This window comes from Lucilia cuprina, chromosome 3 (genome assembly GCF_022045245.1).
Source record: "Lucilia cuprina isolate Lc7/37 chromosome 3, ASM2204524v1, whole genome shotgun sequence".
NCBI classification, from domain to species: Eukaryota; Metazoa; Arthropoda; class Insecta; order Diptera; family Calliphoridae; genus Lucilia; species Lucilia cuprina.
In genome coordinates this window covers 34892337-34916746 of record NC_060951.1, presented here as the reverse complement: position 1 = coordinate 34916746, position 24410 = coordinate 34892337, and the positions used below count along the sequence as shown (strand labels likewise).

Genomic DNA, 24410 nt, shown 5'->3' with positions numbered 1-24410 from the left:
AGAACTGAACTAGAACTGAACTAGAACTGAACTAGAACTGAACTAGAACTGAACTAGAACTGAACTAGAACTGAACTAGAACTGAACTAGAACTTTACTAGAACTGAAATAGAACTGAACTAGAGCTGAATTAGAACTGAACTAGAACTGAACTAGAACTGAACTGGAACAGTACAGATGAACTCAAATAGAACTGATCTAGAACTGAACTAGAACTAAATTAAAACTAATCTGAAACTTATTTAAAACAAATGTAAAACTGATCTTCATAAATTAGACTTTATTCCTATTATCCATTACAAATTAGCCCAAACTATCAACTGCTTTCTCTTAAAATTCTATTATGTTTTTGATTCTAAGTCATAAGATATATTCCAATGTACAAAATTATTAGAAAATTCTATTCAATTTACTATCCCTTTGAGTAAAATTCTTAATACTAACATTCTAACTTGTATTCTTTATACAAATTCTATTGAAATCTAAAACAATAGACTATTTAACAAAAAAAAATTCTAACAAAACATTCCACATAGATGATGTTCGAACAAGCTGTTGAAAAAAATACGGGTCAAGTTCAATTGGATTTTTTTTTTTTTTTTTTTTTTTTTTTGTTAAAAAACATGACAACCTTTAGAATCATGAATACACGTTATAATAATAACAAAGTTCTAAAAAAATACAACAAGTTCAAACAATACGAACAAAATATAAAGTGACTATTGTTTTCGATCTTTTCAAAAAATTAAAGTAAAATTAATCATTCAAACAAAATAATTATAATAATTTATTAAATAATATCGCTTACACGCAGTTTTTTTCTTTTCGTAAGGGAGAAAGAGAGTCATGTTAAAAAATAACAATACCCACACTCAATCATACTTATTGACATGAAATGTTACTCAAAGCAAAAAAAGGAACAAAACAACACCCTAAAAAACATACTTACAAACAACATAAACAAAAACTAATATATGCCCCCAACATCAAATCACTCACCTCACCCATTTGGTCATTTTTTACTAAAGGAAGTGGGGGAAGAGTAGATTTTGCTTAGTATTGTTTGAAAGAATATGATATAACGGAAGTAAATATGTTGCATTGTTGTTATTTCTAGAATAGCAGACATGACGTAAACAGGGTTGCTTGAATAGCAATTTTCATTTCTTAAGGGAAAAACCACAACGAATTAGTATTTAATTGTAATAAATCTGTAAACAAAATCCTTTATATTATTTGCTACATAATGTCAGATTAATTTTATTATTTTTTGACAATTACTTTGTATTTTGTAAATACTTATGTTTAGAATAATGGATTACATTTATTTACTAGAATAAGAGATTAATTACAATAAACGCAGCTTTTAGTCCTAATTTTAAAAGATTTGAAAATTCATCTTCGGTAACAATACTCTTTTCATAGAAAATTTACGATAACAACTATTTTTATTGAAAATTTTCGATAAATATTCTTTTTATAGAAAACATCGATAATTTTAAAAAAAATTTCGGTAAATTTTGTTTTTATTAAAAATCATAGTGTATGACAAACATTCGATAAAAGTATTCGATAAATTTACTTTTTATACTTAGTTTTTTTTAAATTTTATTTTTAATGAAAAAATTTATGTTTATAGAAAATGTTTGTGTAGAAATATAAATTTTTACTAAACTATTTAAATTTTCGATAATTTCTCTTTTTATAGAACATTTTCGATTAATTTCGATAAACTCTCTTTTTAAAAAAACTTTTTAATAAATGCTCTTTTTATAGAAAAGTTTTGATAAATTCTATTTTTATGGCATATTTTCGATAAATTCTAGTTTTTAAGAAAATATTCGACAAAATCCTTTGTGTATAGTAAAGTTTTTGTAAAAAATGTTCAATACATTCCCTTTTTATAGAAAATTTTCGACAAATTCGCTTTTCTATAGATAATTTTGGATACATTTTTTTATAGAAAATTTTTGATTAAATCCCATTTTAGAAAATTTTTAATAAATTCTCATTTTATAGAACACTTCTTTTTTTATAGAAAATCTTCCATAAATTCTCTTTTTTTAACAGAAATATTTCGATAAATTATCTTTATATAAAAAATGTTCGTTAAATTCTCCTTTTTATAGAAAATTTTTATTTTATATAAAACTTGCAAAATAATCTCTTTTTATAGAAAATTTTCGATAAATTCTAATTTTGTAGAAAAATTCCAAAAAGTTATCTTTTTATGGAAAAATCTTCAATAAATTCTCTTTTTTAATAAAAATATTTCGATATATTCTCCTAATATAAAAAGAAATCGATATATTCTCCCTTTTATAGAAAATTTTCGATAATTTCTCATTTTAAAGAAATTTTTCGATAAATTCTCATTTTATAGAAAACTTCCAGAAAGTTCTCTTTTTATTAGAAATTTTCAAAAAATTCTCATTTTATAGAAAACTTTCAAAATGTTCTCTTTTTATAGAAAAATCGTCAATAAATTTTCTTTTTTAATAGAAATATTTCGATAAATTCTCATTTTATAGAAAACTTCCAAAAAGTTATCTTTTTATAGAAAATTCTCGATAAATTCTTATTTTACAGTAAACTTCTAAAAAGCTATCTTTTTATAGAAAAATATTCAACAAATTCTCTTTTTTAAAAGAATTTTTTCGATACTCTATTTATATAAAAAATTTTGTCGATAAATTCTCTTTTTTATAGAAACTTTTCTTAATAGAAATATTTTGATAAATTCTATTTTTTTAAATTTTCGATAAACTGTGCTTTTACAGAAAATTTTTAAAAAAATTTTCGATAAAATCGTTTTTATAGAAATTTTTCGATAAAATCTTTTTTATAGAAATTTTTCAATAAAATCTTTTTTATAGAAATTTTTGCAAATTCTCTTTTTATAGAAAATTTTCGATAAATTCTCTTTTTTTATAAAAAAAAATTTGGATAAATTTTCATTTTATAGAAAATTTTCAATAAACTCACTTTTTTATAGAAAATTTTCAATAAATTCTATTTTTTATAGAAAAATTTCGATAATTTTTTTTATAAAAAATATTTTATATTTTTTTATAAAAATTTTTGATAAATTCAATTTTTTTTTACGAATTTTTTTGATAAATTACCTTTTTTTAGAAAACTTTCGATAAATTTTCTTTTTATTGAATATGTTCGATAAATTTTCTTTTTATTGAAAATGTTCGATAAATTTTCTTTTTAAATAAAATAAATTTTATTTTTATAGAAAATTATCGATAAATTAATTTTTTATAGAAAATTTTCGATAAATTAATTTTTTTATAGAAAATTTTCGATAAATTAATTTTTTTATAGAAAATTTTCGATAAATTCATTTTTTAAAGAAAATTTTAGATAAATTCATTTTTTTTATAAAATTTTTTTGATAAATTTTCTTTTTATAGAAAATTTTTGATAAATTTTCTTTTTTTCAGATAATTTTCGAAAAACTTTCTTTTTTTAGAAAATTTTCTATAAATTTTATTTTTTTTTAGAAAATTTTCGATAAATTTTCTGTTTTTAGAATTTCTCATTTTTGGTAAATTTCCATAAATTTTGTTTTTTATAGAAAATTTTCGATAAATTATCTTTCTATTTAAAAATTCAGAGAAAATTTTAATTAATCCACTCTTTTTAAAATATTTTCTATAAATTCTAACTTTATAGAACATTTTCGATAATTTTTGCGCATAATTTCGATAAACACTCTTTCTAAAAAAAAATCCGATAAATTCCTTTTTTTATTAAAATATTTGATCATTTCTCTTTTTAAAACAACATTTTCCATAAATTCTCTTTTTATAGACCAATTTTTGATTAAATTTTTTTTTTCTATATTTCTCTATTTATTTTAAGAGTCTTGTCTATAATTTGTTGTCTTTCAAATTATCAATTACTGACTTTATAGGTATAGAAATATTTTTAAAAATTTCCTGTTAAACCTAAAAAGTTGTTGATATTTTTTTTATAAATTTTCAGTATTTTAAGAAAACTTAATCATAGATTTCTTGATTTGCTTAAAAAAGTGCTTTTTTTGCACCTCCACACCACGCAAATTTCTTATAAACCTTGGCAACCCTTTCAAAATATCGCAAACATCACTCACTATTTTACAGTTAGTTATAGTAACAAACATGCTCAAAGTATTTGCAATTACAATTTTTTCAAAAGAAAACAGACAAAAAACAACAACACAAGTGCCAGCGGAAGGAAGTAAGAAGAAAATAATAAAAAGAGAACAAATGTAGTGACGACAACGGCGGCAGCCAGCATGATAATGATGATATTTTACGCAAGGGGGAGAGGGGAGGCAAATGTGTCTATGATAAAAAAACAACAATATCAACTATACAAAAAAGGGGGTGTAGGCAAAAAGAAACGTCATAAACAGAAATTAAAGGAAAAAAACGTCAAAGGCGATGTTAGTATGTGACGAGACTGACTGTTGCTGTAAAATGTTTGAGGATAAAATTGATTAGAAAATAAACTTAAACATGATGGGAAAAAAACTTTTACTTAATTATGATAAAATAATAGAAATTAAATAAAAACAATATGAAACGAACTAGGGAGTGGTAATTGAAACAAAAATACATAATATGAAAATAGATGGAGGAGAGCCAACAGACAAATTTAAAAGAAAATAAAACATAACAACATTGTATAAATTCCACAAGAGGCGTTGTCTGGTCACAGACATCAATGCTTGATACCAACAGCCAGACAACCAGCCAGCCATTCAGCTAGTCAAAACCAACAAAACATATCGAGAAAGTGAAAACTATGCAAATTTATTTATTAAAACGAATATTAAAAGAATTCTAAATAAACTTTTTTCTTTAATTTACATAAAAAGTTTAAAATTGATTTCTGAATTTAATATTTACCTTATTGTATTGGAATTACAGAAGACAAAATAAATCTGCTTAATCCTTTAAGAACTTTTGTGGTGCTTGAAAACCTTTAGAAAAATTGCAATATGTTTTCTTCTCTTATGTTTTTTAACACTTTTTCTTTGCAATTTTTTTAAACTTTCCTTATGGTTTATATTTTTCTCCTTTTTTATTTTTTATTAAATGCTTCTTAACTTTTTTTGTCACTTTTTTTCGTTTTTTCTTTAATATTTTTCACACACAAATTACTTTTTTTTGCACTTTTCGTTTTCTTGCCGAGATTTGCGCGTTTTCTCTTCGATTTTTTACCAGTATAAAAAAAGTTTAATTAACCACACTTTTATTTGTATAAAACCTAATATTTGTTTTAATTTTTTTACTATTGTAGCAGCTTTAATTAAAAGTTTTGCTACTTTTACGTTTTTTTTCAGTGTGTGTAGAAAATAATATGTTAATTTATTCACAACAATTATGTTTGTTGCGTTTTTTTTCTTCACTTCGTTCGCTCACACACGACCGTCTTATTTGGATACTCTTTTTATAAATGCAAAAAAATGTTGTTTGTTGCATGACTCAATCGCTGAGAGCCCTGCGCCGACAAATATTAACGGCGGCTGCCGCTGACACTAAAAATATCGGCGGCGTTGTTTAAAATCGACTGAAGCCGGCTAAGTATCAAATGCGCTTAATTTACAAGTTTCCAAAGATTTTTACAAGTTTCCAATGATTTTATATAAAAACAGAATCCGAGAGATAAAAAAGTGGAATTTTGTATATAATTTTTACTTGATGCCGGGGTTCCAACTAACTCCCTATTAGTAGGGTTCTATAAATCGTCTTTCGAATAATCGAACAATCGACTTTTTGTCGAAAAAAGTCGAAGTCGACTATTTTGTTCCAAAAAAGTCGATAACTCGACCAGGGTCTGTGAAAAAAGTCGAATAAAGTCGTAGAAAGTCGAAGAAAGTCGTAAAAAGTCGAAAAGTCGAAAAAAGACGGAAAAATTCGAAAAAGTCGAAAAAAATGAAAGTATTTATAAAATACTTATAGTCGAAATGTTTAAAAGTCGACTTTTAATTAAATGAAAAAAGTAGAAAAATCGACTTTTCATAAAATGCAAAAAATCGAGAAGTCGAAAAGACGACTTTTAACTAAATGAAAAAGTCGTAAAGTCGCCTTTTCGTTTCAACTATAGAACCCTATTAGCATATTTAGTGAACGTTAAATTCAGAAAAATAAACACATTTTTAACGAAAAAGAGTCTAAAATTTCCATAGCATTCATACATTTATTACAATGGAATTAAATTCGAATTACTTTCGACGAAATTTGCGTACTCGCTTTTAAAACAAGAATATTTATGGTATACAGCGAGGTATGTAAAGAAAGTGGAGGTGCAACTGGTTTTAAATCATTCACAATAAAGCGGAAGTAAACAGAGAATGATTCAAGTAAAAAAAGAAAAAGATTATTTTTATAAAAATTTGTTTTTGTATAGAAAATTTTAGAGATTTTTTTTATAGAAAAATTTTGAGAAAAATGTCTTTTTATAGAAAATTTTCAAGAATACTGTTTTTAATGAAAATTTTAAAGAATACTGTTTTTAAAGAACATTTTTGAGAAAATTTTATTTTTAAAGAACATTTTCGAGAGAATTTTCGAGAAAATTCTCTTTTTATGCAAAATTTTTGAGAAAATTCTCTTTTTATAGAAAATTTTCGAAAAATTCTCTTTTTATAGAAAATTTTCGAAAAAATTCTCTTTTTATAGAAAATTTTCGAAAAAATTCTTTTTTTATAAAAAATTTTCGAAAAAAAATTTTTTTATAGAAAATTTTCGAAAAAATTCTGTTTTTATAGAAAATTTTCGAAAAAAATTCTCTTTTTATAGAAAATTTTCGAGAAAATTCTATTTTTATAGAAAATTTCGAGAAAATTCTATTTTTATTAGAAAATTTTCTTTTTATTAGAAAATTTTCGAGAAAATTCCCTTTTTATTAGAAAATTTTCGAGAAAATTTCCTTTATATTAGAAAATTTTCGAGAAAATTACCTTTTTATTAAAAATTTTTTGAGAAAATCCACTTATTATCGATCATTGTGAATGATGTGTTTAAAACATTTAAACCATTTAAACAATTTAAAACAATTTCTTTAACAAAAACAATTATCTAATCCATTTAAAATTTATTTAAAATATAAAAAATATTGTAAAAGTTCTTAATATTATGGAAAACTATTCACATCCTGTATCTCCTACCACACCTCCTCCCCAAGAAACCGTTGAAAAACCAGAGGATGCTAAAAAACCACCACCACAATTTCAAATTGAAAATATAACAATAGCCAAGCCACCGCTATTAAAAATCTACTATTGGGAAAGTTTGGATTTAGAGAAGTAAACAAATATTTTAAATTCTAATAAAGTCCCTTTATTTTAAACAACTTTCCTTACTATCAGTTTAAATCGCAAACTTTTAACTGATAATTCCTTTATAGAACATCATTTGGAATTGCCTACACGCCAACTAAATAGCACACCCATGAAGATTATTTTGTGGTTACGCAATATGTGTAATTTCGACTTTACTATGTGTTTAAAACGCATAAAGAATTGTCAATGTGTACCCAGAGAGACCCGGGTGGGTTTCAATCAATTTCGCCATTTATATCACTGTCCTCACCGGCGTTTGATACATATCAGTCAGGACATGTATGTAATGAAACCAGGAGATTTGGTGGCCATGTCGGTTGTGGCTTATTATTATATTTTGGGAGATCATGTTTTGACTTTTGAATTGAGGTAAGGTTTTTTAATTATTGGATTGAATTGCAAATATTGGCAGGATTCGATATATGAGAAATAAAATAAATTTATAAAATATGTTCTTTAATATTTTTTCGTCAAGAATTTCCGATTTGCGCATCATTTTGCTACATTTCCATGTAACCATTACCACATTTGATCCTGTGAAAAGTGTTCTAACCACCAAAATGATTCCAGTTGATATTAAGGAACATCGCAGCCTGGCTCAACCCTTATGGATACGTAATATAACAATGCAAAATTTACATTTTCTATTTAGTGGCAAAAATCGTGGCCTCCGTTTAATTAATCCCAATATGGAAGTACCCAGACAAAGTGTTTGGCCATTGATTGTGGAATACAGGCCGAGTGATTATGAAAATAATGTAAGTTGGAAATTTTGCGAAAATAAATAAAAAAAAGTTCAGATCCTTTTTTTGATTTATATTCTGGTGTCCAGCTTTCTTTTATGAGGGACTAAAATTCTTTCCTGTTTTAGCTTAATTTGTTTTTAAACTGTGGCGCTAAATTAGCTGCCAAAGGTGGTGCAGGAAATCATTTTAAAATCCCCATAACATGTAAAGGTTACATGCAGGAAGAAATTGAAGAAACCCAAGCACCCAATTCAGATTATGAATGTGCTGATTACCTGTATGTTTTGTACCCCAATAAGTTGGAATTTTCTACAGAAATAAATGAAGAAAAAACCCAAATGATCGCGGTACACAATTACAATCAAAAGTGTATGCAATTTAAATGGCAAACGTAAGAATGAAAATTTACATTTCATACTCAAAACTAATTTTAAATTATATCGCCACAGCTACACTATTAGCGAATACTTTAGTTTTACCTTTGAACCTAATATATTTACCCTTAAACCTCATCATTCTAAACTATGTGTGGTGCAAGTGAAGTCATTCAATAAGCCTTTACATTTCAAACGTATACCGTGTGTTTTGGAGATACATCGCATTCTAGATAAATCCACACAAATAGCTCAATCACTTTTAACCGAAGTGGAGTCTATAGATGATCCTAAGTGGTTAGAGAATAGTTATGTGGAGCATGTTCTTTTGCATATAGATTTAAAAGTTAAATTTCCTTCCATGGAAAAGGAGAAGGTAATAGATGAAAATGACTTAAACAAGGACTGCACAAACAATCAAACTACAATATTTGAGAAATTATTTTGGGATTACTTATCCAAATCGAATTATATGCGTAACACCAGCAAAATACCAAGAAATTTAAATTATGAACAAGTTTTAAATAAGGATTTCAATTCAATGAACAAGGATTCTAAAGCACATAATAATAAGCAGTAAGTGAAGGAGTTTTAAACTTAACAAATTTTATTTTATTAAATCTCTTTTTTTTATAGAGCAGCTTTCAATATTTTAAGTTTTCTAACGGCTGAAGCTTGTCGTGATCTATCCAAAAATTATCGCTTTGTACCTGTTGAAATTTTAGATTCTATTTAAAATTTACCTCTCAAATTACGCATGTATAGGGCCAAAGGTAACATGGAGTCTCTTTGTAAGCACGACTGATGGACTAGACTAGAAATGCGTTTTGTATCGAAGTGATAAGAAGTTCAATTTTCTATTTTAATAAAATTTATTATAAAAAATATTATACTCACTTGAAATTGGCTAATCTTAAGCGTTCGAGATAACGTTCTACGGCGACAGCGGGTAAAAATATTTTGCGAACAACTTTTGGAAGATTAGAGGATAGATCGCGCGCCTAGAATAGGGTTTAATTAGTATTTCAATCGTTAATAAGAGAATTATTCACACACACATGCACATATCTATCAAAATCTGTCTATCTATCTATCTATCTATCTATCTATCTATCTATCTATCTATCTATCTATCTATCTATCTATCTATCTATCTACCTATCTATCTATCTATCTATCTATCTATCTATCTATCTATCTATCTATCTATCTATCTATCTATCTATCTATCTATCTATCTATCTATCTATCTATCTATCTATCTATCTATCTATCTATCTATCTATCTATCTATCTATCTATCTATCTATCTATCTATCTATCTATCTATCTATCTATCTATCTATCTATCTGTCTATCTATTTCTTACAAATGTTACAAAATCTTCTCTAATATAACTTACATGTTCCAAATGTTGATGCGCCGCCGTAGCCACCTCAAATATGCACTCCTCCACACCTTTATCCTGAGGATTAGCTCTCAACACGCGCTCCTGACTAACGCCATGCTTAATAAGTATCTCTTGGGGTATACTTAAAGCCTGACTACGTTTTGTGTACGGTATGGATCTTAAAAGAGTCACAATACCCTGAGCTTTACCCAAATGTGAGGCAACATGATCAACATTTAAATCCTTAACACCAGTCAATTCGATTAATAAATATAGCAATGAAGAATAAGTCTGTTCGGCATAAGTTTCCAAGTCTTTTAAAGTAATAAAGGGCTCGTTGGGGGAACGATCACGCGCATTAACTAAACGTTTTAAATATAGTTTATTTAATTTAAAGGAATCTATGGTCTATAAAAAGGAAGGAAACAAAATAATTATAATGAAATAATTTTAAAGCAAAAAACATACATGTTTCATTTCTCTCAGGACGGGCTGGTCGGCTACATAGGATTTCTCTTTGTCGTAACATTTCTCTATGGAATCATACCAAAATTTTAGGCGCATTTTAGCTATGGCAGGTTCAGAGACCTATAAAAATAAAACTTTCATTAAAAACATAACTCTTACTCCCTTTCTACATACATTAGTGGAACACTTGGCCACTTCGACATTAAACGCCCTCAAAGCAAATGCATGTCTTCTCTGTTCCTTAGGCAATAGCAGGGTACACAAGTAATTTTCATAATCATTTTTCCTTTAATATAGATTAACAATTAATAAAAATCTTATATTTACATAATACACCGGCATTTTTTGTACTTGTTTTAGCATCCACTTACTCCACTAAATTCATACAGTATTTAACTCCGAATAATTGATTATTTTGTGTGGTTTGTTTATCATGTTGCTGCCTTTGTTGTTGATATTTAATAGCTGCTGAATTTCTTAAACAAATTGTATTTAAATTATTATAAAAACGCTTCATTTTAGGTAAATTTGCAAGAAAATTTGTTAATCTACACGATTTGTTTACATTTGATAATAGCGAACAGCTGTTTGAATTGCACATTCACACAAACATATGTTCTTATAGGGATTAATACAGCTGATGCTTACAATGAGATGTGTTGAGTTGGTTTAGGTGTTCTGATTATTAAACACATTTAAATTTACCGTTAAAAAGGAAAAATTTAATTAATTCTTTTTGACGTTTATTAAAGAAGTTTAGTTTAAAGAAATTGAGTTGTAATGCTGGTCTGATTCGGGGAACAACTTTTGCGTCATCGTGATTATTTTTAAGCGTATCACCTCAAAATTGAGTTATATTTTATTGATAAAGAATATATACGCAGTTTTTATTTAGCTGTTTAAACTTTAAAGGTTTTCAGCTTGCGAGATGAAGATATATGTAGGTCGACTTGAAGGATTTGCTTTAAACCAACGTGGGATCCAAAAGAACGTAATTGAAGTGAAGTTTTAACTAATTTATACTTTTTTGAAAACAATTAAACGAATTGAAATTAATATGGAATGTTTTAAAACAGTTAATGTTCTAATGGCAACAACTCTTAGCGAACTATTATAATAGAGTAGAAAACTTGGTTTAAATGCCAAACCAACAAAATTTCAGATTGTATAAGTAAATGTTTGTTAATTAAACACTTATGACATCTGGCAGAAATAGGAATATGGACCGACATAGTATCTGCACCTATACGGACTGATTGAGTCACCATTATATCACGATCTGACATAAAGGTGACTCTTATTCACTTGATTAAACTCCGATCAACTTAAGAATGAGAGTAAAATTCATTGACTCTAGAACTCTGTGCAAATCAAACTTTAATCTGAAGACATTTAGACGTTTGATGATAACCTGGCAAAAAAGCAACTTTCCTATGAAAGTTGAAGAGAATCAACAAACAAGTTATTCCTTTACCGGTGGTAGCCTGGTCACTCAAGTGAAAGTGAAACACTGTTTATTCATATCATATCATAGCTATTTTTATTCCAAGTTTTTTTTTATAACTCGCAAATAGAAATTCTGAAAAGAACTTTCTTTCACTTAAAAAAAAAACACACATTTCTTTATCGTACAACATTTGTATAATATTTTTTTATTTAAATAAACACTACAAACTAAAAATGACTATAAAATATAAATGCAATTGGTAAAAAACAGTAAAAAATATATATATTTAAATTTATTAAAAAACATTCAGCACTATTAAATCCTCAGTACTGAATATCATCTAATAAATTATTTTCAATTATTGAATTGTCCACCTTATAGTGAGCCTCACAAAACTCAGCCATACGTGAACAAGCCTCTTCAATCATTTCCCTTGGCACAGTCAGGACAATGCGCATATAATTGGGAAATTCAAAACAACTACCAGGCAAACAGAAAACACTTTGTTCATTCACCAGCTCCTGTACGAAATGTGTGTCATCTTTGAATTCGGGAAATTGTTCAATATTAATGCCAACCATCATGTACATGGCACCATTGGGCATGACAGGATTTAAGCCACGCACCTGTTTTAGCATATTAAAGGCTAATTTGGCATTTTCACTTAGAATATCAATGACACCATCGAAATAACTTTGGGGAGTCTTTTCCAAGATATCCGGTATGGCACCTTGAATTAAGGTATTCGAACCTAATATACGACCACACATGTTTTTAAGGCCTCTAATACCCTCTGCCATGCGATCCTCACGATCATGGATGATAATCCAACCGGTACGCCAGCCGGGAACTAAAAATCTTTTAGTTAAACCACCACAGGAGAGAACTGGGACATTCTTGGACAAACTGCTGACGGCAATATGTTTGGATCCGGGGAAAACAAAGTGTTCGTAGATCTGAAATTTAACAAAAATATTAGAAATCTATTTGTTTATCTTATAATCTAAAATAACTCACCTCATCGGCTATGATGGGCAAATAGTATTTCTCACATATGGCCAATAAATCTTCCAAGTGTTCCTTGCTAAATACACTACCACAGGGATTACTGGGATTGTTGATTAACAAGGCTGCGGTGTTTTCATCGATCAACGATTCCAATTGTTTTAAGTCAGCTTGCCATTGTTTTTCGGGCAAGAGATCATAGTAACGCACCTCAATACCCAAACCTTCGGTTAAGGTTTGATATAAACAAAATCCCGGTCTGGGTATCAAAATATTTTGACCAGTTTCTGCTAAAGCCAGTATACAATATTCCAAAGCAGCTGAGCAACCACTGGTTAAGATCACATTATCGGGATGAATTTCTTCGGAACTTTGATGGGCACTATATTTAGCAATGGCTTTACGGGCTGACTCATGACCCTGGGTATGAGCATAACCATTATATTTGCCACTTTCTATGGATGCCAATAGAGCCTTCATGGTTTCATCGGATGCACGTAGGTTACCAAAGGTTGTGGGATCACCTGAAAAATGATATCAAAGAAAATTAATGATTTTCATTCTTCCAAATAGTTTTCTTAATTGTTACTAACTGATATGTATAACATTTATATATATTTCACATTCTATATTTAAGTTGTACTTATTTATGTAATCAATCTGCTAAACAAAAATGCGTTTTTGAAATGTTCCCGTTCTGTCAATCAAATCAATCTGTCCATCTTAAATATGTATAATTATTTTTCCAATGTGATCTCAACTGCATAATATGCTTGGATAGACATTAATCAAACGTGAAAATTAATTTGTACAATGTATGCAAAAGGAAATTGATCTCAAGCCAAACATTAGACCAGTTTTAAAAATATTTTTTAACTTGTCGCATTGTTCATTTTCTTCGTCTTCAATCTTCTTTTTCCGATATAGTTAAGTCTTTCTCTTAGTCATTTTTATTTCCAAATGGGTTAGGTTTCCACTACAATTGGATCTTCGCTCCTAAACAAAACAATTCAAAGATCGTTAACCTAGCGCGAACTGTATTAACCAAACTAATTTCCTAGACAAAACCACACGATAATAACATAATTAATGCACACGTCATTTCTATATAACAGACCCAAGACGGATACGGATCCAACACTAAAGGGTAAAACCATCTTTTTGCCACTATTATGAGTTGATCTTTCATGAACTCCGTGACATCTTCAACTAGTTCTGAAAGAGTAGAATGGAGCGAGATATTTCAGATACAACATCTCTCAAAAATATCTCTCATACATATTACAGATATAACATTTCTCAGAAACATCGGACGATAATACTATATAACCCGAGTTATCCCTTATATTTGTTTCTTAGACAAGCACTCAGTTTCCTAGTTCCATGCATTGTGCTAGATGGACTAACATTATCTGTCATACGTTTATGTATTAAAAAACAACATTGAGTCCTGTGGGCGTTAAAATTGACGCAAGTCTTCGTTCCCACGCAAGTCACGGTTCCTCGCACTGGAACGACTCGGAGTTCAACGAACAACAACCAAGGATTGTCAACCCAGCCACACGGATTAAGCGATTCATTCATATTGCGCCTCATTGCCCCAATCTATTACGGCAGATATTGCTGTCATCGGCTGTCATAGAGTTGGAAGTTTGACATATAAGGTCATTTATGAAGATAAAAATAGGTTAGGAGAAAGAACGGAGCCTTGCGGTACATAGCATTAAATAAGTTTTTTTTTCTACCAGTATTTTCCAAGTTAAGGAGCGCACATCAGACCCAGTAGCTTGATGTTCTCTATTCAAATAACCTAATAGAATCATGTGAGGGATAAAATTTAATTTTGCTCCCGTTCACAAAATGAACAAACATTTTTAATTCGGCTAAAAGCTATATGATTTTAAGTTTTAAAAAAATTTTAAGACTGCCCTAGTTTTATAAAAAAATCTTCAAGTCTATAAAATTATAAGCTTGCGTTAAGGATGGCTTAACACTTTTAAACATCTATTGATGATTAATAAACAGATTATATAGCCCAGTGCCAATTGGTGACTACACGTCAATTGATCCATAGATAAACAAAGTAATAATTATTATAACACAGCAAATATATATTTCATAACTAACGGTTATTTTACGTTAAGGATGATCAGTCACACACACACAACAACAAACATATTGAGATGAGTAATAGTGGTATTAAATAACTTGAGACAAAATTTAGAATTAATCTATAGATAAGCAATTGACAAAAACAAGTTATACAAATTATAGTATTAATTAGTAGTATACATATGTTTGGACATTGGATAGCAGGCGTATAAAATTTCCAATCAAATTAATTATAGAAGCATAAAAATTAGCAAAATACCTAACAAATCATATTGACAACACTTATCGTGTAAAACATAATAAACACACCCCCTTTTTTGGCTGTAAATGATATTAGAGATGAGAGTGATAAAATATTTAAAGCGTAATCGAAAATGTAACTTAACTAGCATAAATTGTAAACAAAACTAGTGCTAGAAGTTTTTTTGCGCAGTTGGTTGATTTGCTGTTTTGTAAAATTTCAAAAAATAAGTGTGAATAATATAAAAGCGAAGGCAACTAGAAATAAAAAGAAAAAAGCATACAAAAAAAAAAACACCGGCTTTATTAAAAATAAAGTATAAGAAAACCAAATAACAACAACTAAATCAGGTGATACCACATTTTATGCAAATTACAAAATAACAAAGCAGGTTTTTATTTTCAACAAAAACAACATGTTAAAATGCACTAAATAAATTTAAAATACAAATTTTTAAAACAATATTTATATATTTTTGGTCACAAGTTTTCGACATAAACATTATGAAAAGAATTTTGTTTTTAATAAACTTCCGCGGCGAATTTAATAACCAACAACAAATACAATTCAAAGAGAGTAACATTAATTTGATTGGTTGAAATAAGAAGGTGTGTTGTACTGTGCAGCTTTCTATTTTTGAAATACAACAACAGCAAAAAATGGCGCTAATGTTGTGGAGAATGGAAAAATTTTAATTTAGCAAATGTCAATAACAAAAATTTCTTCTTTTTTTTATATTTTGCAAAATGTTTTTTGTTTTTTTCTTTAATTTTTAATTTTAACGTTTTTTATTCATTAAAAAAAACGAGTAATATTTACATAAATTTAAATTTTTATAACTTTGTGCTTATTTAACTGAAACTTTTGCTTTAATTTGTTTCAGTTTTAGTTGAACAGGAATGTTTTTTTATATATATATATATATTTTAATCCAGTTTGACCAGTGACGCTTATAAAGTGTTGTCAAACAAACAATTTCTATAAGAAACTAATTTTAGTTCGAATTAATTCTTATTTTTATAAATTAAGATAAAAACAAAAATCATTTATTATTCTTCCAACCTGCTTCTTGAAATAGGCCGGCCACGCGCCCTGTTATGTTTTTTTAACCAATTTTTGTTATCATTTTTAATATATAGTTTTTTATCTATTTAGTGGTAATAAAATTTTCATTTAATATTCTAAATTATACAATCTTTTTTTGTTATAATTTCTAGATTTTGTAGCGGCATTTTGTTGTTTGTTTTTATATTTTGTATTTTTTGAAATCCAGTTTTAATGCAAATAATTTTTTATGGGAGCAATTTTGAATATTCAATATTTTTGTTTTTGAAATAGCTGGTAATAGCCGGTTTTGTTGCTCTTCTTTTTGGGGGTTTTATAGCATGCGTGTGCAAAACTATTTACGAGTTTTTTTTTCTTTATTTAAACATTTTTAAAATATTAATATATTCAAGAAATTTCTAGTCAAAACTCTTCCTGGATTTAAATAATATAATTTTGAAAGTTTTTCGAACCGTAGAGTAGTTTTATTTTTTTAAAAATAGTTTTTCAAAAATATGTTTTTTTTTTTTAAAATTCGGTGTTATGAGCCAATTGAAATCTGCAGAAAAAATAGTTTTAAATTTTTTTTAAAATTTTCTGGTTTGAAAATAACAAAATTGTTTAAAAATTTGTCAAGTACTTCAATAAAGATAATCCGATATCTGTCATAAATTTCAATTGCTTATATTGCTTGTATTGCATTGATAGTGCTTAAACTCCATTTTGGATCTAGAAGGTTCATTTTTGCATGTAAGGTTAAAATTATGCTGTAAAACAAAGTAGAATAAATAGAGAAAAGGAAAAAGCGAATTAGTTGAAAGTAAAAATGGACAAAAAGTGTGTCTTCTAAGGTTCCATTGTAACGTATTTGGGTCCGGAAGTTAGTACTTCAATAAAGTTAATCCGATATGTGATGAATAGATCGTTTCGAAATATTGTTATAAATTTCCATTGATTATAGTATTGTACTCCATTGTTAGTGCTTAAACTCCATTTGTGTCCAGAAGGTTCATTTGTAAGTGCAAAAAGATAAAAAGTATATTGTAAGACAGAGTAGAAGAAATAGGGAAGAAGCGAATTAGTTTAATGTAAACATGGACAATAAGTGTCTTCTAAGTGCATTACAAATTAGAAGACAGAGTAGAAGAAATAGAGAACAGAAATAAAGTAAAAATTTCAGAACGACTGTCGGAAAACTACCTGAGCAATATAACTTCCAAAGACTAATAAAAGAACACTTCTGAATTGCTATATAGTATATAATTCCATCCCTTGTATGGGTGATGTATAAGGGGCCTATTATCCCACACAAGTAAGATTACAGAATTTAACACAATTCGACATAATTAAGAATGAATAAAACTTTTTTATTGAACATTGTTTAGATCAATGTCTGATTGTATACATGTTTCCACAGCTATCGCCACTTTCCCGTCTGATATAATCACCCATAAAAAGGGGCCTATCATGCGCACCTTTTCATCATCTAATTCAAACTTAGATGATCACTTTAATGAAACTAATCTTTGCTCCTATTTAAAACATTAGAACCTCATGAAAACCTCAACCAGCTGACTTTAAAATTGTGATATAACCATTGCTATATCTTTGCTATATTCCTAACAAAAATCGCCTTAAATATACAGAAATATATGAAAATATTTACTCACCAATAGACAATGGAATCATAGGCTTGTTAGGATTTGGTTTAATTTTTAAAGATTCGACCACAAAACGAATACGATTAAGGGTATTCTTAGCCAATGTCGAAGATTTGATATTCCATGATGTACGTCCTTTAAGAGCGGCCGAATTCGTTGACGAAGTAGAAGACGATGTTATAATAGAGTTTTCCAAACCAGTTGTAAGCATTATCACACAAGATTTATGTTTAGAAAAATGTTCTTTAAGTTGAAAATTTTATTTATGTCGCTTATAAAGAGAAGGGGTGGGGGACACAAAAAATTTCACTTTTTTGTTAAGAATTCGAAAAAAATAGTTCTTTTTAATTTAAAAACTTTAACACACACTCTGTTCTATATACAGTTCACTTAGATATAAGCATTCAAATGAATTTAAAATTTGTATCTTGATTATCGTTCCAAACGAGCATTGGAGCTGAAAGGAAACTTGTAAAGAATAAAATCCGTTTGTTTTAACAAAAAAAATCACTATGTTTCAATTATTTTATCACTCCTTTTTTAAAAAATTAAAAAAAAAATCTTAAATAAAAATTATTTTTAATTTGTTTTTTTTTTTTTTTTTTAACCAACAGTTTTTGAATTCTGTGTTGAATCTTAACTGATCTTTTGTATTGAATGGCTGCTGCTTATATCGCTTTTTTTTCTTGATTTTATTAGAACTTGTTGTGTGTGACAAACAACGACGACGACGATCGCGCTAGATCGATCGATTGGTGGCTTAAACAACTACAAACGTTAGTAACTACGGCAAACATATGACACAACGATCGGCAGCGTTAATAACGTTATCGTCCCTTATTACGTTTGTTTTTGTAATAAGTCTGAGTTAAAAATCGTAACAGTTGCTGACTGCCTACTGAGTGTCAGTAGCAATAGAAATATTATCATAACTTTTACAATTTTGCCAACTTTGTAGTAGACATCAAAACAATTCGAGGTCAGACAGAAAAGTCGCTTTAACATTGGTGAAATCTCACAGAGTCATCTTCTGATTCGGAAGATCAACGGGTTTAGTTCATGATGGATACCTCTTAAACCTAAAAACCAAAGTTCTGATCCAATATTTGGAACGATTTCGGAGAAATTTCAATATTATAAATAACATTCTCTAAACAATCATGAACCTAATATTGCAGAGAATGGAAATCGTAATGACATTCCGAAATTCTGAAACGATTTAAGAAACAATTCTTAGAAATGGTGATCTGCTTTAAAAGAAATAAACAATCGGTTGAACGTTATTAAATGTATCTAATCTCCTGTATTTTTATTTACAATTAAATCTTAACTTTGTATATTTTTGTTAAACTCGGTTCAATAATTTAAATATTCAATAAAAATAATATTTATAACAACAAGTATGTTTTCATTTAAAATTTCTTTGATTTAATTTATTAAAAACAAAATAAACAATTTATTAAAATCTATAACAACACTACCACCACTGAACATCACCACTACTATTAAAATTCTTAGCAAAACATTCTAACGATTTAGTACGCAATAGCAGCCGATCTAAAGAAAAACTTGTAAGTTTTTGCTGTCCGATCTTTTACTGAGTGTGTCACTACTATTTGTTACTATTTGTCTGGCAGACTGTTGTTATTGTTTTTGTTGTTGTTGTTGTCGCACACGTTTCATTACATTTACATAATTTTGTATTTTATTTAAATAAAATTATTTTTTTAATACTATAATAGTTAAATAACAAAATTTTTCTAATTGCTTTTTTGAATAATTAAGGAAAAACAGGATTTTTATAGTAAAAACAGGGCCGCTTGAAATGTATTGTACTGATCTAGAACTAAAATGAAAAAAGACTATTTGTATGTGTAAAGGCTCAATTGTGGACTAAGGCTTTTAAATCGAACAAAACTGAATCAAAGTTCTAGATCAAAGTATATGAAGGCTCAGTTAGTAGGCGCTCCCATTAATTATGTGTTCCCAGGACATTTGGATCTTCGCTCCGGAACGACATGAGTCATTATCGCTCAACCCAGAGACAGGTGTACCACTAGTATAGACTAGTCTATAGTCTAGTTTATAGTTTAGTCTATATTCTAGTGTAGTCTATATAGACTATAGACTAGACTATAGACTAGTCTATAGACTAGACTATAGACTATACTATAGATTAGACTATAGATTCGACTATAGATTAGACTATAGACTAGACTATAGACTAGACTATAGACTAGACTATAGACTAGACAATAGACTAGACTATAGACTAGACTATAGACTAGACTATAGACTAGACTATAGACTAGACTATAGACTAGACTATAGACTAGACTATAGACTAGACTATAGACTAGACTATAGCCTAGACTATAGACTAGACTATAGACTAGACTATAGACTATACTATGGACTAGACTATAGACTAGACTATAGACTAGACTATAGACTATGGACTAGACTATGGACTAGACTATGGACTAGACTATGGACTAGACTATAGACTAGACTATGGACTAGACTATGGACTAGACTATAGACTAGACTATAGACTAGACTATAGACTAGACTATAGACTAGACTATAGGCTAGACTATAGACTAGACTATAGACTGGACTATAGACTAGACTATAGACTAGACTATAGACTAGACTATAGACTAGACTATAGACTAGACTATAGACTGGACTATAGACTAGACTATAGACTAGACTATAGACTAGACTATAGACTAGACTATAGACTAGACTATAGACTAGACTATAGACTAGACTATAGACTAGACTAGACTATAGACTAGACTATAGACTGGACTATAGACTAGACTATAGACTAGACTATAGACTAGACTATAGACTGGACTATAGACTAGACTATAGACTAGACTATAGGCTAGACTATAGACTAGACTATAGGCTAGACTATAGACTAGACTATAGGCTAGACTATAGGCTAGACTATAGACTAGACTATAGACTAGACTATAGACTAAACTTTAGACTTGACTATAGACTAGACTATAGACTAGACTATAGACTAGACTATAGACTAGACTATAGACTAGACTATAGACTAGACTATAGACTAGACTATAGACTAGACTATAGACTAGACTATAGACTAGACTATAGACTATACTATAGACTAGACTACAGACTAGACTATAGACTAGACTATAGACTAGACTATAGACTAGACTATAGACTAGACTATAGACTAGACTATAGACTAGACTATAGACTAGACTATAGACTAGTCTATAGACTAGACTATAGACTAGACTATAGACTAGTCTATAGACTAGACTATAGACTAGACTATAGACTAGACTATAGACTAGACTATAGACTAGACTAGACTATAGACTAGACTATAGACTAGACTAGACTATAGACTAGACTAGACTATAGACTAGACTAGACTATAGACTAGACTATAGACTAGACTATAGACTAGACTATAGACTAGACTATAGACTAGACTATAGACTAGACTATAGACTAGACTATAGACTAGACTATAGACTAGACTATAGACTAGACTAGACTATAGACTAGACTATAGACTAGACTATAGACTAGACTATAGACTAGACTATAGACTAGACTATAGACTAGACTATAGACTAGACTATAGACTATACTATGGGCTAGACTATAGACTAGACTATAGACTAGAGTATAGACTAGACTATAGACTAGACTATGGACTAGACTATGGACTACACTATAGACTAGACTATAGACTAGACTATAGACTAGACTATAGACTAGACTATAGACTAGACTATAGACTAGACTATAGACTAGACTATAGACTAGACTATAGACTAGACTATAGACTAGACTATAGACTAGACTATAGACTAGACTATAGACTAGACTATAGACTAGACTATAGACTAGACTATAGACTGGACTATAGACTAGACTATAGACTAGACTATAGACTGGACTATAGACTAGACTATAGACTAGACTATAGACTAGACTATAGACTAGACTATAGACTAGACTATAGACTAGACTATAGACTAGACTATAGACTAGACTATAGACTAGACTATAGACTAGACTATAGACTAGACTATAGACTAGACTATAGACTAGACTATAGACTAGACTATAGACTAGACTATAGACTGGACTATAGACTAGACTATAGACTAGACTATAGACTAGACTAGACTATACTATAGACTAGACTATAGACTAGACTATAGACTGGACTATAGACTAGACTATAGACTAGACTATAGACTGGACTATAGACTAGACTATAGACTAGACTATAGGCTAGACTATAGACTAGACTATAGACTAGACTATAGACTAGACTATAGACTAGACTTTAGACTAGACTATAGACTAGACTTTAGACTAGACTATAGACTTGACTATAGACTAGACTATAGACTAGACTATAGACTAGACTATAGACTAGACTATAGACTAGACTATACACTAGACTATAGAATAGACTATAGACTAGACTATAGACTAGACTATAGACTAGACTATAGACTAGACTATAGACTAGACTATAGACTAGACTATAGACTAGACTATAGACTAGACTAGACTATAGACTAGACTATACACTAGACTAAAGGCTAGACTAAAGACTGGACTAAAGACTAGACTATACACTAGACTAAAGGCTAGACTAGACTATATACTATACTATAGACTAGGCTATAGACTAGACTATAGTCTACACTATAGATTGGAATAGACTACAGACTAAACTGTATCCTACACTATACACTAGACTATAGAATACAATACAATATAGACTAAACTATAGACTAGACTATAGACTAGACTATAGACTAGACTATAGACTAGACTATAGACTAGACTATAGACTAGACTATAGACTAGACTTTAGAATAGACTATAGACTAGACTTTAGACTAGACTATAGACTTGACTATAGACTAGACTATAGACTAGACTATAGACTAGACTATAGACTAGACTATAGACTAGACTATACACTAGACTATAGACTAGACTATAGACTAGACTAGACTATAGACTAGACTATAGACTAGACTATAGACTAGACTATAGACTAGACTATAGACTAGACTATAGACTAGACTAGACTATAGACTAGACTATAGACTAGACTATACACTAGACTATACACTAGACTAAAGGCTAGACTAAAGACTGGACTAAAGACTAGACTATACACTAGACTAAAGGCTAGACTAGACTATATACTATACTATAGACTAGGCTATAGACTAGACTATAGTCTACACTATAGATTGGAATAGACTACAGACTAAACTGTATCCTACACTATACACTAGACTATAGAATACAATATAGACTAAACTATAGACTACACTATAGACTAGACTAAAGAATATACTATAGACTAGAATAAAATAGGAATTAAAAAAAAACTTAAAAATTACAAATTTTAAGTTGTTCAACTGAATATTCAAGTAAAAAAAAATAACAGACTAATTAGACGATTATTTTAACTGAGCTCGTGTGAGAATCACTCCCTTCGTACATGATTTCTCTAGCAAACTAGTTTTATTATATAAACATTAAAATTTCTTTCATAGCTGACGCAAATTGCACCCTATTTCCTTAAATTTAACTGCAAACTCGGCCTACATTTTCGTAGAATATTATTTAATTTTAGGTTTATAGAAAAAAAAACAAAAAACATTTATAAATAGAGTTTTAAATAATAATTAAAATTGTTTATAATGATTAGGAAATTTTGTTATTATTATTATTTTGTTTATGATATTTACCTTTATTTTAACACCTGTTGCAGTCACTACTTTCAGCTACGATTTACACACACACCAAAAACATTTGCTGAATCACGTTAACAGGCATTCTGAAATGTGCAGCAAAACAAGACGCAATTGAATATGAAATTTCAAATCTAGATCTATAATTCGTAAAACAGGATTGTTGTGGCTAATAAATGCAAATAAATAAAATAAGAAAACAAAATGTATTAAATTGATTAGAATGTTTTCAAAACACTAAATAAATAATATATAACGTCATAGTAAATAGTTTTAAAGCAAAATAACAAAAAATAAAACTCACCTGATTTATGAAAATAAAAACAAAAATATTTTTAATTATAGCAAAGATATGTAAATATTTGTTGTCTTGTTTTCTGAAATAAACCTTCAACTTAAAGAAATAACAAATTTTGCATAAAAAACAACAACAGCAACAACATAAATGTAACTCAAGTACAACCAATATTCAAACGAACGAGCCTCCTTTTTCTATGTTAAATAATAAAACAACAACAACAACAACTTATTTAGTAAAAATTAAAATTAAATCAGTAGTAGATCGAAAACTAAACATAAACAAATAAGTTTTTTTAGTTTTAGTTTTATAATAATAAACATGTTTTACACAATGTGAACAAGAATAAATCCAACATTAATGGAATTTTTCATTATTTTCTTAGTAACAAACACAATTTACAATAATTTTAATGAAATTAGAATACTTTGTTTTGCAATTGTTGCTATGAAACTTATTAGAAATAGTTAAACACTTTCTTATTTTGTTTTAT

The 24410-nt window shown here is 28.6% G+C and overlaps 4 protein-coding genes across 6 annotated transcripts in view; 1 reads left to right on the top strand and 3 right to left on the bottom strand.

The window, feature by feature from the left end:
• LOC111682282 (ras-related protein Ral-a) overlaps nucleotides 1-5464 on the bottom strand; it is a 36257-nt gene extending 30793 nt beyond the window's left edge. Inside the window, exon 1 of one of the 2 annotated variants that reach the window (XM_023444192.2) lies at nucleotides 4905-5464. The gene's annotated coding sequence lies outside the window, so the exon portion shown is untranslated. The remainder of the gene's footprint in view (nucleotides 1-4904) is intronic. The other variant, XM_023444190.2, reaches the window with a different exon arrangement.
• Nucleotides 5465-7043: 1579 nt separating this feature from the next.
• Nucleotides 7044-9239, top strand: LOC111682270. The gene is made up of 6 exons (XM_023444178.2): nucleotides 7044-7306; nucleotides 7370-7711; nucleotides 7818-8100; nucleotides 8214-8479; nucleotides 8538-9038; nucleotides 9099-9239. The coding sequence occupies exons 1-6, from the start codon at nucleotides 7137-7139 to the stop codon at nucleotides 9196-9198; spliced, it is 1662 nt and encodes a 553-aa protein (XP_023299946.2). The 5' UTR covers nucleotides 7044-7136; the 3' UTR covers nucleotides 9199-9239.
• Nucleotides 9137-10906, bottom strand: LOC111682284 (NADH dehydrogenase (ubiquinone) complex I, assembly factor 6 homolog). The gene is made up of 6 exons (XM_023444194.2): nucleotides 10692-10906; nucleotides 10495-10606; nucleotides 10321-10440; nucleotides 9865-10260; nucleotides 9360-9463; nucleotides 9137-9276 (listed from the first exon to the last, which is right to left on the bottom strand). Exons 1-6 carry the CDS (start codon nucleotides 10835-10837, stop codon nucleotides 9195-9197), a joined length of 960 nt encoding a protein of 319 aa, XP_023299962.2. The 5' UTR covers nucleotides 10838-10906; the 3' UTR covers nucleotides 9137-9194.
• A 1077-nt stretch (nucleotides 10907-11983) lies between these two features.
• On the bottom strand, nucleotides 11984-23798 carry LOC111682280 (tyrosine aminotransferase). Of its 2 annotated transcripts, none has more exons than XM_046945568.1 (3): nucleotides 23617-23798; nucleotides 12785-13296; nucleotides 11984-12723 (listed from the first exon to the last, which is right to left on the bottom strand). In XM_046945568.1, the coding sequence occupies exons 2-3, from the start codon at nucleotides 13250-13252 to the stop codon at nucleotides 12091-12093; spliced, it is 1101 nt and encodes a 366-aa protein (XP_046801524.1). In that variant the 5' UTR covers nucleotides 13253-13296; nucleotides 23617-23798; the 3' UTR covers nucleotides 11984-12090. The 2 variants fall into 2 exon arrangements, with proteins under 2 accessions (XP_046801524.1, XP_023299956.2); XM_023444188.2 differs by lacking the exon at nucleotides 23617-23798 and adding an exon at nucleotides 17840-18398 and having other exon boundaries at nucleotides 11985-12723.
• Between the last annotated feature and the right edge of the window lie 612 nt (nucleotides 23799-24410).